General features: G+C 43.1%; 1 protein-coding gene across 2 annotated transcripts in view; it reads right to left on the reverse strand.

The window, feature by feature from the left end:
• Positions 1-21669, reverse strand: part of PKDCC (protein kinase domain containing, cytoplasmic) — a 50656-nt gene extending 28987 nt beyond the window's left edge. For both annotated transcript variants that reach the window (XM_006133974.5, XM_006133973.5), the window contains exons 1-2: positions 20740-21669; positions 506-628 (exon numbers count right to left, since the gene is read on the reverse strand). In XM_006133974.5, the coding sequence (XP_006134036.3) occupies positions 506-628; positions 20740-21420 (804 nt within the window). In that variant the 5' untranslated portion in view covers positions 21421-21669. The remainder of the gene's footprint in view (positions 1-505; positions 629-20739) is intronic.
• Between the last annotated feature and the right edge of the window lie 772 nt (positions 21670-22441).

Consider the following 22441-nt stretch of genomic DNA (forward strand, 5'->3'; position numbering starts at 1 on the left):
CCCTCCTATTTCGAAATAGGAGGGTAATGTAGGCATACCGCACTTGCAAATGAAGCCCGGGATTTGAAGCTTCATTTGCATAAGCCGGGCGCCGCCATTTTTAAATCCCGGCTGGTTCGAACCCCGTGCCCCCACGCGGCACGAACTAGGTAGTAACTACCGTTACTCCTCATTCCACGAACCAGCCGGGGTTCGAACCAGCCGGGATTTAAAAATGGCGGCACCCGGCTTATGCAAATGAAGCCCGGGAAATTCAAATCCCGGGCTTCATTTGCAAGTGCGGTATGCCTACATTACCCTCCTGTTTCGAAATAGGAGGGTAGTGTAGACATACCTGTAGAGACTTAAAAAAAAAATTAGGATCATGAGTTTCGGTATGTTTTATCCATAAAAGTTCATTATTCCATATATTTCTGTTTATCTCTTAGATGCCACAGAACTACTCTTTGTTTTTAAAGTTACAGACTGATACAGCTACCCCTCTGGCACTTCTTGTTGTACTTACTCGAAATCTGTCCTCCCAGGACGTCTGTAAAAGCTGAATCATCTCCAGTGGTGATCCTAGCTCAGTGATAGTGGTCAGTGTGTCTGGGATGTCATTGCTATCCTGGTAACAGTAGCCATAGAGCTGAAAAAAGTGCACAAAGGGGGAGAGATTAGTATAATACTTCTGGGCATGCTCTTATTTTTCCATGAATGCAGGAAGCAGTCTCTTGCATCCTCTTCTATTGTTTAGGATACTGCCCTTACAACCCCATGTCACAGCATTGTATCCCCTACATTTGAGAAGAGCTCCTGTTGAATCCCATGAATAAACTCTTCAGTTGCCCAGTGCAGGCTCTGCAGGCCACACGTGGCCCTCACTGAGCCTGGGTATGCAGTATTTTCATACCCTTCTGGGTAGGCTTTTATAATCAAGACCCTTTGTAAGAAACTTATATAGTAAAATATGCATATGTGTAGATATGAAGACTTACAAGAGGGAATCCATCTTACCATATATGCTATCTGGCATAATCATAACAATTCAGTATTAGAAAATGTCACTTAAAGATCAAGGAATTTTTGTGCTATTATCAATGCACTGACTGTCTATTTTTATTTAAACGCCACAGAGGGTTTAACTAGATCTTTATAATGAACTTTAAAAAACCATTGCAAATGTCAAGGCATAACCTTTCCAATACAGAAAATGCTTCTAATAGTACTTGTTGAAATTCCACGTGTAAGAATATTAGAGTGGGGGTGAATATTGCAAAATACTTTAAAATGAATGCACTTCAGCCATGCTCCAGCCCCTTTTGCTTCTCGAAAAATACTTGAGTGATCATGTTTTACTTGCACAGACACTTTCACTGTCAGAACATTTTAAGCCTGTGATTACTCCAGAGGGGATAGGGACTGTTTTACACAGCCAGGAGATAGGCTTCTAGCAACTCTTGCCAAGGGCTTGGCAGAGAGGCAGTTAAATGAGGTGAACAAAGATCTGATTACAAATTTTGCAGCAGGGACAAAATGCACACAACAGAAAATTAAATTTGCACTCTACCCCCAGCCCTTTAAGTCTAATGGTAGAGAAGCCAGCATGACGTAAAAGGTTAAAAATCCCCTGAATGTACTCATCTCCTCCCCATCCCTGAGAGGCTCAAAAACCACCATGGCTTCTTCACACTATCCTGATTATGGACATCATCCAAAACTCACTGAAGTCCATAGACGTCTCAGTATTGACGCCAGTGGACTTTGAATCAGAGCCTATGAGAACTATGCTCACTCAGAAGGGTAGCAGTGTTAGTCTGTAACTGAAAAAAACCTTAAACACCTTAGAGCTATAGGCACCCACACGGCCCCACAATATGCCACCATCTTTATGACTGATCTCGACCCCTAGAAACCTGGCTCTACTTATGCTATGTTGACATCATCTTATGCATCCACAGGAAGGAGATCCTTGAAGAATTCTACTGGGATTTCAACAACTTCCACCCCACCTTAGCCTGGACAGGTCCACACAAAAGATTCACTTCCTTGACACAACAGTACAATTAAACGACAGCCACATTTCCACCTTATAATGGAAACCTACCAACTGTTACACTTACCTACATGCCTCTTGATTCCATCCAAGACACATTTCCCAATCAATTGTTTACAGTCATGTCCTCAGATTCAACCAGATTTGTTCCGATCCCACAAACAGAGAGAAAACACCTAGAGGATTTCTATCAGGCATTCTTAAAACTTAAATACCCACCCAGTGAAGTGATAAACAGACTGACAGAGCCAGACGAGTACCCAGGCATCAGCTTCTTTAAGAGAAGACCAACAAAGAAAACAACAGAACACCACTAGTCATCACTACAGCCCCCAACTTAAACCCCTCTGGTGCATCATTAACAATCTACAACCTATCCTGGAAAATGATCCTTCACTCTCACAGGCCTTGGGGGACAGGCCAATCCTCGCCTACAGACAACCCCCTAACCTGAAACAAATTCTTTCCAGCAATTACGCAGCACACCTCCATCATATTCGTCCAGGAACCCACCCCTGCAATCATCTCCAGTGCCAACTCTCGCCACACATCTATACAAGTGACATTATTACATAAGCCACCGCATCAGAGGCTCATGCTACGGCACAGCCACAGATGTGATCTATGCCATAAAGTGCCAGCAATGCCCCTCTGCCATGTATATTGGCCAACTGGACAGTCTCTACGACAAAGGATTAATGGACACAAATCAGATATTCAAAATAACACACAGAAACCTGTTGGGGAACATTTTACCTTGCCCGGGCACTCACTAATGGATCTAAAAGTGACTATTCTGTTACAAAGCAATTTCAAAAACCAACTGAAGAGAGACACTGCAGAACTTGGTTTCATTTACAAGTTGTACACCTGTAACCAAGGTCTGAAGAAAGGCCTGACCTGGATGGGCCGCTACATTCCACACCCTAATGACATATAAAGTTAAGCACCAGGTCCTTACAGTCCACTCGATTAGCCTCATTTAGCACAGATACTCTAAATATCAGTATTTAGTCCTTCTCTTTCCCTCCCCATCTGTTCTCTTTCTCTGCTATTTATTTGTATCCTGGACCCCTTATTCCATTCATCTGAAGAAATGGGTTGTGCCCACGAAAGCTCATGATACCATCTACATTTTTTGTTAGTCTCTAAGGTGCTGCAGAACTATTCATTGTTTTTATGCTCACTCAGAGTTCAGAAACAATACCTTGTGTGTTCTGATTGATCACAACTTAGCAACATTTGAAATGCTAGTGCAATTAAAAGTTCTTAACTAATCATGGAAAAAACATTGTAAATTCATTTACTACTCTGAAAAACAAGCAAGTTTTTACAATATGCTCACAAACATTTAAAACAAGCACAAAAAGATGCTAAATTCAGTAAACACGTTATTTGTAATGAATCATTCCCTTAGCTATATCATTGTTCATTTTTAAAGAAAAAAATACCAAAAATGTACATGAAGTAAGCAATTATTCCTTTCAGTGAAAGAATAGCATCGTACTTCAAAACAACTGGTAAAACGTGCATCAAAAAAACGGAATACTTTATTTTTAAAATATGCATTAGAGATTTTGGCATCAGATATGTATTTGTGGCAAGTATTTCTGCATTAGAAACACAGAGATAGTGATACATCATAGCTTTAGTAATACATATTAACTTAGGGTTTCTTGAACAAGACACTGAAATTCTGCAGCCACTGTTGATTGTCCCATCTCTGCATCACAATTCAGCCCCACCAGACTGGTGTTCCACTGTGTCCAGAGGACTGACTGGTGGTACACTAGTATCAGTGCCAGTCTTGCATGAGTAGGGCCTCTATGCTACACCAAGCTTCCACCTCATCCTCTTCCTGGTGGAACAACATGTGTACACCCCCCCAAGTATCGTGCCATTGGGCATGCCATGATACGTCACCATCAAAATGGTTTGCTGCAAACTGGGCTCCATGCTCACGCTGCTATGGAGTCTGTGCAGGTGACCAAGCCCAAAAAAGCCCAAGCACACTGCTTCTCCTTTAGCTCATGTAAGGGGGAGGGACTAGATGAGTGCACTATGGAATGCTGGCGACATGAGCCCATAACCTCCCAGTTTTGGTCCCAGAATTCAAAACTGCCCATGGTGCCTCACTGAGTCAACAGAAGGCTCTCTAATGGGGATGCACTACTTTGGACTACATTTGATTCTGCCCCGCAGTGAAGACTCGGACCTTTGGTGTCACAAAATCGGGTGGTAAGAAGTCGATCATAATAGATTAGACCTTATCTCATAGTGTAGATGTTCCCTAAGAGCATAAGATTGGGCCCACTATCTTTAAAAGTTAATTTCTGCATATCAGAGCCTAATAAGAGATTCTATATCCTTCTAGTCTAGTTTGATAGAGCAATAGAGGGAATTTATTAAATTGTATTATCCTGAGGGGGGAAAATCATAAAACAGAAGTGAGCTTTAGAAGACAAATATAATAAAATGTCAGTTCTACTGTAAATGTCAATTCAAAGCAATAATGAACACAAGGGGTAATATAACAGGTTGTCTGGGACACCGCTGACAAATCAGGGCAAATTGCTCAGAACGAGGACTACTTACAGCCCAAGACTGGGGCCCTTCCCAAACAAATCACAACAGAGAACTCCAGATCCAGCTGCCCATCTGGCCAGCAAGAAGCCTCACAAGCAACCCCCCGTGCCACAACCAGCACCACACCTTAAACAGATGAGAGGTCATAAAAACCAGTCTCACCAACTCTGAACCGGTTCTTCCAGTCCCAAAGGACCAGCCACAGTCCCAGGTCAATTTATACCTCAGATCTTATCCAAAAGAGCATGCTGTGCCAATCCTTTACAATCTAAAATCTAAAGGTTTATTGAAAGAAGAGGTTGAGAGTGAGATTTTAAACAGAATACATTACATACATCAATCGCCAAGTTCTTGATGCAGGCTCTTAGCACAGATGTAACAAACTGCTGGTTTAAAAGTCTCTGGAGTACATCCTATGTCAGGATGGGTCAACAAATCCTTCTGGGCCCTCTGTCCCTACCAGTGGTACTTCAGAAAGTGGAGGGCAGGAGCGAAGACAAGATGAAGGTCCCCTCATGATCCCTTGCCAATGTGGAGGGAAAATCCATTCTTCTCCTAGGTGCCGGTGCCTCCCAAAATGGGCTGATCACATGACCCACAAACCAGTTTGTCTTTTTTGGGCAAGGAGCCATAGAGTTCCCAAGTGTGTCCTTCTCAGGCAAGGGGCCATTGTGTGCTCTTGAAGTGTCAATTGGTAACCCTTGTCTGTGCAGTATTGAGCAAGTGCCCTTCCCAGTAGAAAATATTTAAAATATAAATACAAAGCCCATATTCATAACTTTTCACACACAGACTGTACATGAGTCCCCTAGACAGAGTCAGCATATCATAAGCTCTCGTTTGACACCTCACATGGCACTCTTTGCACCAAATTTGGGACAACATATACTAGTGGGTGCAACAATGATCTGCCTACTCACGTTAAAACCCGATAATGTGACACAAGGACATCAGACTCCATTAGCCATTCAAACCTTCTGAAAGAGTGGAATAGAAACAAAGTAATTTTAATTAAGATGAATTAGCTTTATAGCATGTGTATGCATATTAATACATTCTGAATTTATTTTAATTAACATATTTAATAAGAATAAATTTAGAATACTTTTGTAAGAGAACAGTCTCAAAGTACACATTCCAATGGTCATAATATTGTGATAGATTTGTTCTCGAGAGTTGGGTGGCACTGCATTTAATTATCTGTTTAGAATCCAATTGCTCTACCGCAAAAAAATCTTTGCTGACTGATGTTTATATTTAGTACAGACTTTGCTGTTCTGGAGCCTAGTTAGTTGCTTCAAGTTGCTGTGAAAGTTTAAAAGACCCAAAATCTCTCTTCAAATCACAATGGAAAATTCTCTTGCATAAATCCTTTTAAACTTTCTTAAATCCATAGTTAAATACATTACAATAACTATATTTTTGCTTCATCATATCTAATTCTAACTAAAGAAATAAATAATCTGGCATAAGCTCTTCTTTATCTCTATTATTTATGTAAAACATTTCTATCAATGGAATTGTTGTTTTGTTAGACAATTATTGGAGCATGGAAATCATACATGCAAAGGAGCTATTGGATTGTATTTAAATATATGTTAAATGAAGGCTTGAAGCCTAACAAAAAAAATGCACGTGCAATACATGACCACATTTATGTGTACAATAGTAAGGACTGAATTTTAAAAAAATAGGTCTATTCTGATGCAAACAAATAAGCAGCCATCCAAAGTGGTCATTTATATGTACACAACCTCATAAAATACAGACGTACATGTATTTTCCTTAAAAAATTTAGCTTATTATCTAGCCCCTCTTCCTGTCAATGCAAAGTTGTTCCCCAAAGCATAGTTTCTTGGGTTTTGTCCAATCTAGTTTGTAAAGTCCCAGATAGAACAATGTCATTTTCACTACCAATAAAAGTAATTATATACTATGCATATTGCAATAAACCAGCTTAAATTGGAAAAACAACCACACAGAAAATGTGAATAAAACTGGAGTAAAAATAAAAAACTGATACAAACAGGAAAGAAATAAAAGTAGAGGAAGCAGAGTGAATCAGTAACTTCAACAATTAAAATTCTCTTTGTATGGTCAGCATTTATTTTATTATCTAGTTACATATTAGACTTTCCAAATTTAACATTTTTCATACCCCAGTATGGAATGGTTTCAGTTAATGTACGGAAAGAAGATAGTGTTTCAATTTAATGGCTTGACGTATAAAACCTAGTAGTAAACAGTACTAGCTTGGGATGCTTTCCTTTCACCTTACTAAAATAAAAGATGGGTATGAAATGTTGCATAGTTGTCACACTGTGCACAATAATCCACGTAAAGCAGGTGTCTTCACTAACTGTTTTGACTTTCTCAAAGACTGTATTCACCACAAACTCCCACTGACTTCAGCAGGAGATGTAGATGCCTAAAAATACAGGGTCAATCCCTGAGAAAGTTATAATCTTTTCTAAGATTTCACATCTGTACTGCCAGTCAGTTCACATCCCTTTAGAATTGCCTTTTATTACAAATTAAAGCGACAGAGGTGCCCCTTGCAGACAAGAAAGGGGGTGGAGGGAAGCAGAGGTCAGACTGCACACAAAAGCTGACAAGCTTATTGAATAAAAACACAAAATAAAGGAGCTTATTAAGCTGTCATCAGTGGGTAAGTATATGCAAACAACAGGCCCTCCCACATCAGTGTACAAATTCAAAGCTGGATTTAAAAAAAAGTTTAAAAAGGCCTTAGCAAAAGTGTTACTTTTCACTTCTCTAGTTTACTCAAACAGGAATAGTATAACTGAAAATCTAACACAATAAAGCTGGATGATTTTCTAACTCTGGGGTCGGCCTAAAGAAGGATTGCCAGTCTGATGCATCCAAAGATCAGGTGTCTGGCCCCAAAAACCAGGTTATTTGCCTGAAAATCATGAGATGTTAAAAAATGTCAGAAAATGTATCTGCAGTCTAGTTTTTGAGCACTGAGGGTTCTCCCTCCTCCCCCTCCCCCTTTAGTTTTCCTCTGTAACCATGAGGGCTAGAAATTTACTTTTTTTTTTTTTATGAAAGCTGAGATTATATGAACAATCACATGACTCCAAGAGCTTGAAGTTTAGAGGGGGAAAAAGGAATAATCTCCTGTTATAAAATTGTTAAAGTTAGAGCACTGGTCCTGATTCTCCTCTCACTCACACATCAGTGATTTCCCTGGAATCACTGTAGATTTACTCCACTGTAAGAGCAGAATTTGTTCCTTAACAAGCAAAAAACTCTTGTTTGTATGCACAGTGGAGCTTGTAGGAATAGTGCACATCTTATTTTCAAAGATAAATGTGTACATATAGCCAAACTGAAAATTAGTCCATACTTGGTCATGGTAAAGCTAGTCTAGTAGTAATCTAGGACCTGTTCATCACACTCAGCAGAAAAGACACCCATTGTTATTGGTGAACATTGGATCAGACTCCTACAGCTAAATTAAAGGAGCCAATTACAGGGTGTTTTGACCAAAGAAAGACAAATCAGAGAGAAACTTTTACAAGCATCTGACGTCTTGGCAGTGCCCTCTGTTGTCATGGCAATGGGCCAGGCCCTCCAAGGAGAAATGTACAAGAACAACTATGATGCATAGCTGTTACAGCAATAAATACTCTAGGATTTTCACTTGACCTAAAATCTGTTTTATCTCTCAAATGTTAAACACTTTACCAAGTATATTATAAATATTTTGTTGCCAATCCTCAATCCAAAAACATCTATAAACATGGTGAGTGCCTTATACGGCAAATAATTAGGTTACTTAATTAACTTTACTTTTCCTAGGTAAGTGGAACATATAGAAGAGTCACAGCGAGCAGAGGTCACTCAGCACCATTCCGGATACATTCAGCATCTTGAAGGGTTGGAACCCCAGCAACAGATAAGGTAAATATTAAACTAAATACTCACAACTATCTTTACGAGTTTTTTACTAGTAACTTTATTATTGTTAGAAATGCTGCATACTAGACGAGCTAAAGGTTACACACATCATAGCTGCTATCCATATCAACAGCTTCAAAAGATAGCAGATCAGAAATGAAATTCACAGAGAAATCCTATAAAGCATGTATTTTATCAGTAAAGTGAAGGCTTTCAAAAGTTCTCTGCCTTTTTCTCTCATTTTCATTATAATTAAGCTCCATAATGAAATACAGGTTGAACCTTTCTAGTCTGGCACTCTCTGGTCCACCAACATTTGTGTGCTGGAATGATTTTAGTAAGCCAGATGTCCACTTATCATGGGTGTGGCCAAATTTCCCACAGCCCCATAAAGTTTGTTTACAGCCACCAGTCCTGTGTCTCAGTGTTCTGTGCTGTTATTTAGTTCTAATTTACCCCTAAATGTCCTCTCAGAGCCCAGTAAGCAGTGGAAGTGTTTGTAATGCTGATAGACAATATTGACCTCCCATGGTTCGGCAAATTCTCTGGTTCAGCACCAGTCAGAATCTGAAGATGCCAGACTAGATAGGTTCAACCTGTAGTTCCATTATCATACAATATTTATAGCACTGCATTGCACAATCCCAGGGTCCAACCCAGAAAACATTTATTCATGCAAGTTCCTGCTAATAGCTCAATTAAAGTCAATGCAACTACTAATTCAACCATGATTAGAATGGAAATGAACAAGTATAACTGAGGGAGAATTCAAAATGTACCTGAATTCTACCTGTGATGACTGCATTCCTTCAGTGAAGCTCTGTGGATGTTTCACTCTACACTATGCAATTATTCAAATGATTAATCTCTGCATGGTCTCTGTTCTGAAAGGACTAGCTAGACAGTCCTGTTGAAACATTCACAAAACCTGTCCATACTACAACAGGCACTCAGCATAATTCTCCTGAATTAAATGCCTCAGTTTTCTTCCCTGCTGAGCTTACTCCCCTCAAATAAGCTTTGAGTAACTCAGTATCAGTCTGTAGTTGCAAAGTCCCAGAATAAGTAGCTCTTCCAATCATAGATTGTCATGAGTGGCAGGTAATGTAGGCAAAACTGTCGATACTTCCTGGTCACTGGGAAAGGCTGGGTCTGAGGCAGGGCACAGAAGCCCCTGTCTCTAAAGTGGTCAGGAAGAATCAGGCTGAGGTAGGGCAGGAACTTTACTCCACAGTGGAAGGGGAAAGTTGTTGAAGGGGCAGAGTCTCAGGCAGAAGAGGCAGGGTTGGGGGTTGCTCCGCCCATGTAGATCATTCTGAGTATGGCCAGAAACCATATAAAGCCTCCAAGACCTAGGGTCCACAAACACTACACTGGCAGTGCTCCATGCCTAGCTTAAGTGGCCAGACTAGGATTGGAGAAAAGCAACTGCTTGCTCCTGTATTATTACTGATTAGTTGCATTGCCACAGTAGGCAGGAGCCAGAGTCATGGACCAGGATCCTATCATGCAAGCACTGTACCAGTCCCTGTCCCAAAAGCTTACAGTCTAAGTAACTAAGGGTACGTCTAGACTACATGGCTCTGTCGACGGAGTCATGTAGATTTGTTTGTTTGGCAAAGGGAAATGAAGCCGCAATTTATATAATCGCAGCTTCATTTAAATTTAAATGGCTACCGCGCTGAGCCGACAAACAGCTAATCAGCTGTTTGTCGGCTCAGCGCGCTAGTCTGGATACTCCCCTGCCGACATGAAAGCCCTTTATCGACCTCCACAGTAAACCTCACCATACGAGGCATAACGGGGAAGTCGATAAAGGGCTTTAAGGTTGGCGCAGGTGCGTCCAGACTAGCACGCTGAGCCGACAAACAGCTGATCAGCTGTTTGTCGGCTCAGCGCGGCAGCCATTTAAATTTAAATGAAGCAGCGATTATTTAAATCGCGGCTTCATTTCCCTTTGCCGATCAGCCTAATCTACATGGCTCCATCGATGGAGCCATGTAGTTTAGACACACCTTAAGAGGCACAGATTAACTGATGGAGAATGTGGTCTCAGCAGCCTAACCACTGTCCAGTTTTCAGTAGGCATAAGAAAAGAAGAGAATTACAATAAGAATTAGGCACAGAGACACTTCACTTGATGCCTGTTTGCATCTTTAGGTTCCTAAATGCCTTTAGCAATCTGGACTTTACTGCAAAGATTCCAAAAAAGTCACTGGTTGATACATACAATGCATGACCACCACCTTGTCTCCTCAGATGTCACAGTGCTGGAGAATGTGGTCTTTAACTCCAGTCTGAGTGACTCTGCACCCGTCAATAGTTTCTCTCCATTGAGGACAAGGCTGCCACAAGGGTGGCAACACACTGATTTGGCTAATCCCCACCCTTCAATTTAATAATGCGGAAATTACTCCACAGCCATACCCCATGCACAGAAGGTCTACATCTAGACTGCAAGCCTCTTTCGAAAGAGGCTTTTTTGAAAGATACTTTCAAAAAAGCCTCTTTTGAAAAAGAGCATCTAGACTACAACCAATACTTTCAAAAAAGCAAGCTGCTTTTTCAAAAGAGAGCACCCCAGTAGTCTGGATGCTCTCTTTCGAAAAAACACATTTTGCATTACATAGCGCCTTTTTTTGAAAGAGCACTTTTGAAAAAAGGCATTCTTCGTCCTAAAACGAGGTCGAAAAAACTGTGGTATTCTTTCGATTAACTTTCGAAAGAATGTGGCAGCAGTCTAGATGCAGGGGAAGTTTTTCGAAAAAAGGCCACTTTTTTTGAAAAAAACCCTGTAGTCTAGACACACCCTAGCAGTGGTATTATGGGACAAGCCCTAAAGGCACCTTAGAACTGCAGCTGTTACAATTGCTGTGTGTGTGGTGAGTATGAAAGCACCAAAATAATTTGGGCAAAATAACATTTAAGAGTGGGTTAAACCATTGCAAGGAGGGGTGATGCTACAAAGCATTTTGCAGTCAAAATGCAATTGAAGCTAGGGAACTGAATTGTTTGTTTGTTTGCAACAGCTGTCGGGAAGAGTTCCTTCCGAACAGGATTTTAATTGCTAGTGTAAGTGGGCCAAATCCTTGACAGAATCATGATAGGAGGAAGGAATGAGACAAGTTTTCCTCAACTTAATGAGGGCACACCCACTGATCAAGGGCAGGATGCAACTCTAAAAAGACAACATGAGCTGGATGGGATCTTGGAAGCCAGGAAATCCTATGTCTAACCTCAGCTCTGGCAGATTCAATGTGTGGCCTTGAACTAGTCATATAAACGCTCTCTGTTTTGCTAGCTATCTAATAAAAGAAGGAATTGGACAATAGTACTTACCTACTTTACAATTAGCCCAACTGGTAGGTAATACAGCTGGTTTGCCCTTGGAATCCTTCTTACACAAAATATTGTATTTAATTGAAAAATAGCATCCTGAACAGAATAGCCACCAGACTAATGTGCATAGTGTGTCTGTGAAAAGTTTCAAGTAGCAACAGTGATTTTTGCAAAAAGTGAAATGGTGTCACTGGTCTCAGAGTGCTGCACAGAGAGGAGACTGCCGGGATCCTAGGCAGAGAAGGCTGATAAGGTTGCAAGTCATCAGTTCCCATAAACACACCAGAAATTCAAAACCGAGTCTTTGGAGTAATTTACATGGCACATAACACAGAGGAACAATCACAGAAATCATTCAACAAATTAATGGGATTTGTTTTTATGAACGATGTATTTGAAAATGAGTAATGAAGGTGTAGCTCTTTAATGATTTTTATGAGTTTTGCCTCATGGAAATCCCTTCCTGCCAACAGCTATGTAAGTCAAATCCCCTCTACAGTCCCACATAGTTCAGTGGGAGAAAACATTATTTGGACACTTTAGAATTGAGGCATATGGCTTGTCTAATAGTGACATGAATAGTTATGGCTGTTTTGCAATTGTATCAGCTCTGTGCTTCCAACAGCACTGGAGTTCTTGTTAACAGATCCTTTCTTCACTCTTAAAAGTGCAGGATAACATCTGGGCCTGTTGGGAAGCACTCTTGCAATAAAGAAGCACTTTGTGTAATTCATCTTTCCTCGCCAAGCTGCATCTGTCTGTTCTCCCTGACCTTCTCCATTCCCACCCCAAGCTCCCCAGGGCGGTGGAGATGTACTGGAGCTGCAGCAAGCTGTCTCTCTCAACAGGTGGCACTGTTCACTGTTTTCCTCCTTAACTAACAAAGAGGTCTTGTACTGCCACCCCACATTACAGGGTAGGGTAATTTTCAAAAAGTGACATAAGCACTTAGTAATAGAGCTACAGGGAGATGTAGGTAGCTAACACCCACTTCATGGTCTTAAATCCAAAACATAAACACCAATGAGAACCTCAAAAACCCCATGCAGATGCCACTTCTCTCTGTCAATGCCCAAATTCCCTAGATACTTCAATTTCGGCTAGTGAGCAGCTGTAAAACCACCAAAGTGTACTATCACCAAGCTACTCAGTGCCAATGTTGCACCCATAGTGGGATTCTCCAGCTAGGCATTTCTCCATCTTTTTTGCCTACAAGATCAAATCTGGTAGGTATTCTCAGAGCATGCCTTCCCTGCATAAAAGACAACCAGAACCTTACTAAAAATCTAGATGTGTGTGTCCCAGAATACCTGACAGCCCAGTGGGTAGAGTTCTGATGCAGGCTCTGTTTTCATATCCCCACTCTGCCTGATTTGGAGCAGGGATTTAAATCCAGGTTTCCCAGATATGCACCTTAACCAGGAGGCTATAGGGTAGTAGTTGATGTGAGTCCTATTAGCCTGTCCCACTGAATCTGTTCCCTTCTGTATTAAATAAACATTTACTGGGCTCAAAAGAGACCAACTCCAGAGCCCAGTGGTTAGGGCCTTTGCTGGAGAAGTAGGTCCCCACTCAAATGAATATTTCACTTGTCAATAGCCTGGTGGTCAAAATAGCAATAGGAGGGGAGACCTGCTCTAAAATCAGCTAGAGTAGGAGATTTGAAATAGATCTCCCATAGCCCATGTGATCCTCTCCCACCCCTCCTCCCCTGTGCCTGACCATCTGGCTATTGGCTATAATGTGGTGAGTCTCTCTTTGTGAGAAAGAGCTAAGGTGACTTAGGCACCTGGCTCCAGGAGAGAATTCACCATTCTGAATAGAAAGAGACATGGGGGTCAGACCCCACCCCTCTCCTCAGCATTTCCTGCTGGCTAACACAGACAGATGCCAGTGAAACAGAAGCTGAGACTCAACTTCTCAGGCATCTAATTTCCCCCACCCTTTGTATAGGGCAGCCTGGACTCCTGACCTGGGGCTGTGAATTCCACTAGGCAGCAGGGTGCCTAGAAGGTAGGTGTTGCCATGCCTACGTTTCTTTGCAATCTAATCCTTAGGAGTCCTTCTTACACTGAAAATCACTGGGACTTGGCTTCTGAATCCTGACATCACTTTGAGGATTTAGGCTCCTTAGAGAAATGTTTAAAAAACTTGTTCATCTAAACTCATTTAAAAAAACAGTAAAATCATGGTGTGCACTTATTTTAACGTATTTTAAACTTCCTGAAACCTTTTCCAATAAAAACAGGTTAACATCAGTTACAAAATTTCCCAGTGTAGACAGGCCTCTGGAGCTACACTGTGCCCTTTATCTATGGATGCAGATCAATCACATAATACAATCCCAAGTTTTCATTCTAGTAGGTTAATTCTAATTAGGGACTCTGATTTGAAATTTCCATTAAAAGAGAAATTTCTATATTCTTCTCCCAGTCCAAATTTCATAACTACAATTTCCCCATGTGATCAGCTACCATCTTGCCAGGGCTCTTTGTTGATGATGCTATACCACAGTTTACTCAGAAAGCTGAACAAATATGCAGTACAAATAAAAGCTCTTCATTTCATCACTAAGCATTCTCTATTGCTACTAGCAAAGAGTTTCTTGACTGGAGCTCCTGATTCCCTGCTGGGACCCCACTTTCTTGAAACAACAAGTGACCCTCTCCTAGAGTTCATGCCTGGTCCCATGTTGTATGCAAATTTTGTTGATTAAAAATTAGTGTGGCATCTAAATGAAACAAATTATTTAACACTTGGAGAAATTATTTTTTCAAAATAAATGTACCAGGGTTTGCATTAAGACCTCAACAATTTAAGTCTCAAACTAAAAAAAGGGGGGAGAGTTCTGCTTATGACCTCACCAACTGGATTTATCTATGCTGAGGAAAAGCATCACGTTAGAAGACATGTTAACTAACATGATGGTAACATGACTTTACATCATTCTATTTAAGGAGGAACAAGTGATGTGTTAGCAGGTTGTAATAATAAGCAGGTAATCTATGTCATGACCACCTAAAACATTTTCAAACACCGGTGGATTTGTTCACACCAGAAGCAAAATCTTGGTTTAATACCTTTTCTATTTTTAACATAACACATTTTCTGAGAGTAATCAAGGCCACTTACACCAATGTAAAGTCAAAATAATTTCCCTAAAGACAGCTGAATTATTCTAGATTTAAAGTGGGATAAAGTCATAAACTGGACTGTGCTTTTTAAAGTGTGATTACTTGAACACTAATTGACAAACTACAAAAGGGGTTGTTCTTAGTCAACAAGCTTCTGGTCTACTATCTGGTCACTCCCTGCTCCTCTTCCACCTCAATCTGCCACAGTTTCAGAATGAACTCACTTAAAAAAAAAGATTTTGGATGAAGTGGAAGCTCTTTTTCAGTACCACATATTAAACTGTGTCATTAAGTGATTATAAAGACACCTATTAAAGTTCAAAATTAATCTTGTTCTGTCACAAAACCTATGTCAGTTTCAAACCTTCACACCCTTCCATTCTTCTTCAACAATGTAAGGGGAGACCTAGTCAAAAGGGTTATTTATGGCCATGAGTGGCAGCACCCTTAATTCAGATCTACAAGGGCTGTAATTATATTATTACAGTAAATCAAACATTGCCAGTGTCTTTACAACTGTATTCATTGTCTGAGATTAACAGCAAATTGTGGTTCATTTTCTTTTCTTCCCTAGATACAGCCAGAGTGGAGGGAGGAATTAGAGCAAACTAATCCGGCTGCCTCCATAATTGCACAGAAAAGCTGGATTCAGAAATAAATATTTTAACTTTGCAAGGGGAGAAAAAACCCACAGTGGAGAGGGAAAGGGAAAGGAAAAGGAGATCCGCCACAGCATTTCATAGAGCTAGTGCAAAGCAATTAGTGGGCTGCTAAATCCTGTGTTACAATAAATCAGTGACCCAAATCCCCCTCTCCCCCAATGCCCCTCATTATTAAATCAACTTTAATGAACTGCCCCGTTCTCTCCCACTCCAAACCAAATACGTTTCCATTTTACTCTGCACCTGCCCGTCACAATGGCTGCTGAGGCAGTAATGTGTCTAGAAAACTCGCAGCGATCTAAACTAGCAGTGGGTGTGATTGACAAGTCAGTTCCCAGCCTTGCCCTTTGGATCAGAGCCTCTGCCCCACCAGCCAGGCCAGCCCTGACTCGGGGACGGGAAATACAAACACTGTAAAGCGAAAGGCGCCTCCTGTTTGCTTTACATTCACACCAGCTCACCCCATAGCTCACATTGAGCGACCCGCGCTCCCTTCGCCAGGCTCTCAACATTTCCTGGGATGGGCGTGACGCGCCCCATTTGGCTCCGCGCTCCTACAAGGCTGCGCTCTGCAAGCGGGTCTTTTGCCCTAACGGGCCTAACCCGGGATGTTCAGGGATTCCTTGAAGGGGCGAGGGATCTGCTGTTGAGAAGAGCCAGGCCAGACGGGAGTAACGAACACGTCTGTTATCTTACACTTCAGGCTGTCAGCCGCGAGAGATTTACCGGAAAATCCCCTTTCCTGGGGCTGAACCTACAGGACAGAAAAGCTGGATTTCCACCCCGAGAGACTCAGACACAATCACCCGAGATAGCCCCGCGCACAGGCTTAAGCAGGGCTGGCGCTGCAGCGCCAGGACTGTGCAATGCGGGGAAAGCCACTCGGCACCGGTAACCTTGCACCCCGCTTTGTGAGTCCGTGTGTGTAGGGTCTTTGTGCATGTGGGGGGAGGGCGCTATTTATCTTTCTGTGTTTGACTCTATGGGGTGGGGGCGTCTCTTCTCCCCCACCCCTCCTAAAAACCCCTCTCGCACTCTCTGCAGATAGGGGAAGGTGGCTGGAAGCTGGATTCACTCTGACGTCTCTTTCCTATTTGGGAGCGCTGTTGAAAGGGGCTAAGCAAGGCGACTGGATGGGAAGCCCTGAGCCGCTCCAGCCGCCAGTCGGGACAATAATTGGCCGCAGCTGGCTTAGGGGTGTTAAGTGTTCCCTGCGTGTTGCGGGGGGAGGCATAATTGGAAGGGGAAGTTCGAGGCACAAAAGTGCCATATTTTATGGCTGGTTTACAGGGCTGTCAAACTCCGCAGTAAACATATTACTACTGAAAACCCAGCGTGAGCCTCCTGAGCTGTCGGGGCAGCTAGCCGAAGCGCTGGGCCGAGAGCGGCTTGGCTTCTGAGATTTTTAGCCATCACGCGTGTGTGTTTTCCACACTTCTGAGATGGCCCAAAGTTACTTACCTGAGAGGGAGTGTAAAGGGCTGCGGGAAAGGGTGGCCAGGCAGCCCCGGGCAGTCATTTCAGCTGGTCTCCAGAACTCCTTCCACTAAAGGCCCGTGATGATGAAGCAGAAAGTTATTTTTAAAACTACGCCCAGCAGCAGGCAGAAGTCTTTCTTGTATTTCGCTAAATTAAGATCCGCTGAAATAGCACTGGCAATTGATGCAGCAGCATTGCTTTAGCCTTGTGGGCCCCGGGATATTAGAGAGCCAAGGTGGGTGTCAAAGCGCGTCTCTCTTGCCAACAGAAGCTGGTCCAGGAAAAGATATCACCTCACTGTCTCTCTAACTATCTGTCTAACGCAGACACAGAGGAGAGTCCATTTTGCTAATGAAGTGACTCAGTGATTGATGGATACATTGCATACAAGCAGAAAGTGAAAGGCGTTTCAGGACAAACTGCGGACTCTCAATTGCGTTTCTTCAGTGGATGAATAAACTCGATGAAAATGAGCTAAGAAAAGTTTTTTTCTTAGCTCAAGCCATACAGTTGTGCTGTTATTAATTTAGCAACAGTTAAATGGTCTGGGCCCTTTAAAAACTCACTTTTGTCATTAAAATGGGTGCTTATGTCAAAGACTAGAATAGGTTGAGGAAAGTATGTTGAGTTTTTCTTCTCTAGCTGGCAGAAACCGATGGATACGTGTGAGAGGCCAGATCCTACGTTAATTTGGTCACTGACCTCAGTAGATGCAGGATCACGTCCTATCGGGGATTTGAGAATAGACATAACAAAAAATAGCCAGCTGGTTTAGAAAACGCTCGCTGTTCCCCGTTGTATATGCCCCCCGATGACCCTTAGTATGAGATTACAGCTCTTTTCCTGGACCATAGGTCTGCCTAGCTGGGACTAGATAAAGTCTGTTAGGTTTTTATAGTAGCCTTTACAAGGTAAGTCTTATCAAATATTAGTGTTCACTCACTGCAGCAATTTCGCTCCAAGCTTTCCAAAATGAATGAAACACAAAAAGGCAGCGAATGCATGTGGCTTCCCAATTCTTTTCTAGCGCCTTTGCAATCTGATCAGAGCAACCAAGTCAAAGGAAATTCTACTAGTGTCTGAGGAGACAGGAGGCAGCCAAAATAATAATAATGGAGAGAATCTGAGCCACACGGAAAACATGTTTCTGATTTAAATTTAATCTATTTTGTAATTAGATGGCATGTAATTTCTCAATACATCATTAACATGAGGGATTTTTGCACATTAGAACATTCTCCCAGCTCAGAGGCTGGGCGTGCATTTTTTTGAAGCGCCTATTCATGTGTTTGTTTTAGTTCAGCTTCTACACAACGTGACTGCTCACAAAGGAAAATGTGACATGAAGAAGATTGATTTCATTTACCTATTATAGGGGCCTTCAGTAAAACGGGGAATTAACTGACAACGTTTCCTGTAGTTTTTGGTGGAGAAAACAATCATTGATCGTGAGCAGATTTTTCAATAAGATGTTCCATAATGCATATCCAAGTTTAAAGGAACCCTAGTGTCTACACATGTGTAAACATTGGATTTTGTTGTTGTTGCTCGTTGCATAGATAATGCAGGACAGAAGTTTGGCTTCTATTTTTGTGAAGATGACTAATTATTTCCAAATTATTCTCTGCATCCGATGAAAGTATCTCTTTGAATAACATGTGAAAGGAATACACTGGATCATGAAAACCCGCCGAGGAAGCCAGAGAAACTACAACTCTAAAATGTTTAATATAAACCATCATTTTTGCCAACTAATAGAAACATCGTATTGCTTTCTAGGAGTAGCAGAAAAAAAACTTGAAAACGAATGTTTAAAAATTGAGTTTATTTCCTGCTGTCAAACCATTATCGATATCCTCTTCAGCACTACAGTAATAGTTTGAATTTCTTCCTATGAGGATGGATTTTCAGTGACTCCCTATGATGTAACCTCAAACAGAGGCTATAGTGTAGTGTGCGAGATGTTGCTTTAATTATGTGTTATAGTTATACTTGGCAGCACGGATTCAACAATTAGCAAACGCTTTAGTTATTTGGTATCCGACTTTTTTATTCTAGAACTACAGAAATGTTTTATCCCAAGAAAGAAAGATAGATACTGGCTTCCCAATCCCTGCATGTACTCACGAGGCGATATTGAACTAGCGTCTGGCTTCCAGTGTATGGAAATTGACTGTTTTGTTCATTTAGAGTTTTAGTTCTTATGGAAGAATTAGTACCTTTTGCTCCTGAACAAGTTAAAAACTACCTGTTTGATTCCTTTTACAAGCTAGCTACAGGGCTTGTAAAGTTCTAATGTATTTTTCATCAATGCTTTACCCGGTGTGAAACGTAACAGGAATTTCAATTCAACTTTTGAAATGACCCCTTTGAAATGAATGTGGGATGTTTGAAAGTCCTAAGATGCAACATATCTGACAAGAAATGTCAGCGTAGAGTATAAGAAAGAATAATACTGCGCTCTGTTACAGTTAGTCCTTCTAATCTTCCATTTGCCAGGATTCTGTGTATTTAACGTCCAGCGATAAAACACACACTAAAACTAAATACCTGCCACACTGACAACTGAGGAGAGTAATCACATTAATATTCGTGGAAAGCGGAGTTGTTTATATTGCTTAGGGTTGACATTTTATTGTACGCGTTTTGGGAGACTCTGTATCTCCGTAGACTTCCTTCTTCTAGCAGCAGCACACTTTGGTTTTGCTTTGGTGTAAGAATAACCAGAAAAGGCCGCTAGGCCAGGCACAACCATACCTCTCCGATCATGACATTACTTCTGCACCAATTAGCACAATGAAAATGGCTAATATTCATCTTTCCCCACTGCTATGGTACACAAGGCAGGCAGGGGTAAATCTGATCGAATGAGTCACTTCACAGAGGCTGTCAGGATCTTCAGTGGTGCATGTATTGAGAGTGCTTGTGTATAAAGGTTTCCTATTTGTCCCGTATCGTAACTGGTTAGAAGACAGCAGAAACGATAGAGCTGTGCAGATGATACAGCAGAAGGGATTTTGTGTATAAAAATGTAAATGATGGTGAACTAAGACCTACCAATCTTTACAAAACTGTATCAAAAGTATTTGAGTTGATAAACATTGGTCTCAAAGCCTGTTGTAGTTATACTATACTTGTCCAAATAATGTTACATTTACGTTTAAAGGGGGGCTTGTTATCACAAGATGATATTTTCGACCCCCTACTGGGACTGTCAGCAGCGGTAGTACAAATGCTATTTATTCTCTGAACTATGAGCACCGGCGACACCAGTGTAGGGAAGGTAACTCTTATAGGTACAGCAAGAGCAAAGCTTCCTAGTTCTTCCCTACACCGCACATATGCAGTTAACTCCCCAGGAGATACACCCCTTCCTGCGGTTACCTCGGACGTTTATTCCCTCGTTTTGAAGAGCGCCAACAGGTTGCCCGCGGTGAGAAACAAATCCTTGACACATTTCCCCCGGACACCCAGCCGTTTTTAAAGAAACCCCGAGCCTGACCATTGGCTCCGGGGTCACGTCCAGCGGCCCCGCGCCAGCGACCTGTCACTCCTCTCCAAGAGCCCCAGCCCGACTTACCTGGAGGATGTTGGCGTGCTGCAGCCTTTGCAGCAGGACCATCTCCTTGACGAGTTTGTAGGAGGCCAGCCTGTAGCACGCCTCCAGCGCCGCGTATTGCCGCACGCAGTTCTCGATGTCGTGCCCTCCAAAATCGACGGATTTCAGCGCCACGGCCAGCGTGCGGTTCAGGACCACTTTGTAGACCGCTTTGGTGTAGCCGGAGCCGAGGTAGTGAACGTGGGTGACGTTGTGGATGTCCCGGCACCCTAGCAGCGGCGGCTCCAGGGCCAGATCGATTTTGGCCCCGGCAGGGGAGACCCCTCGGCTGTCAGCCTGCGGTGGCGCTTTCCCCTTCTCCGGCCGCACAGCCTGCTCCGAGGAGGTCCGCGGCTGGGCAAGGTCCATCAGCCGCCGCTCCAGCGGTCTCACCAGCCGCCTGGCAGCAGCCGCGGGCGCCCGGTGCTGCTGGTAGCGGACCACCTCCTCGTAGCGCTCCCTGATCTGCCTGGCTAGTTCCCAGCGGCGGCTCCCGCGGTCCTCCTCGGGCAGGTCCAAAGGCGAGCCCGCCAAGGCCGGGGTCACCCCGCTCCGCTGCCGCTGCTGGTGATCAAAGCCCGGGATAAACAGCACGTTCAGCAACGTGCCGAGGAAGAAGGAGAGGCAGCAGCCGGCTGCCACCGCGATCCTTCGGCGCCTCATCGCCGCTCGCCAGCCTCGCAGCCTCTCCCCCGCTGCCCCAGGACGCGGGTTTGGGCGGAGGAGTTCCCCTGCCTCCCCCCAGGCCCGCAGCCTCTTCACGTGGCCCCGCCGGCCCGCGCCCCGCTAAGGCGCATCGGCGTGACACTTGCCTCCCCGCTCATAAGCTCCTGCAGCCCTTATTCTCAGCCGGCCCCGGAGGGGGGAATAACAAGCCTGGGCGCTCTCCGCTCTCTGACGTCCCCTGATTGACAACCCAGCCCTGCCAGTGGCCCGGCGGAGCAGCAGGGGGCCCTGGGAAACGTAGTCTCGTCAATGACTCTACCCACAGGCGTTTGATAGCCGGGAAGTCAGGACTACAACTCCCAGGCTCTGCTCCAGCTCCCGTGCAAGGGCGGGACCGAAATGATAACGGTGTGTACGCGCTATGCAGAGGGGGAATGGGCTCGGCCAGCGTTAGATGCAAGATCTTACCCGGGCTCTGGGGCAGCGATGCTATGAGTGGCGTCAATTCTCTCCTTAGAGCCTCTGAGATAAAGAGGGAGAGGAGGCAGGTTTAGCTTAATCAGAGCCACCAGCTGCTACTTGTTGCTAGGGAAGGGAGGCGCCTTCATTTTGGGATTCATTTGTAAAAATCTCTCCCTCTAGTGATGAAGGCTGCCTCCCCCCTGCCGGGTGTGTTTCTCTTTGAGCGAACCGTTTAAAAGCTCACCCATAATTACTTGTGCAAGATGACTCGTTCCCATTATCCCAGTTTGACAGCGCTGGCTTAACTGGCATCCCACCAGTCACATCTTGGAAAGCGTTTTACGACTGAAAAGCCAGTGCTGGAGCGCTCAGAAAGGAGCATGCACGCGAACCCAGAAGCGAGGGTGATAACACAAAGGGGAGATTTTGCTGGTACATTTTCCACATATTTTCTTTCAAGTGGTTACCCTAAAATGAGACAACCGACCTAGGTAAATAACTAATTCACTGTGAGAGAATCTGTAGAGATTTCCTTTCTCAACGCAATATGATGGTT

Source organism: Pelodiscus sinensis, chromosome 3 (genome assembly GCF_052426305.1).
Source record: "Pelodiscus sinensis isolate ZL-2025 chromosome 3, ASM5242630v1, whole genome shotgun sequence".
In the NCBI taxonomy this organism is placed as follows: Eukaryota; Metazoa; Chordata; order Testudines; family Trionychidae; genus Pelodiscus; species Pelodiscus sinensis.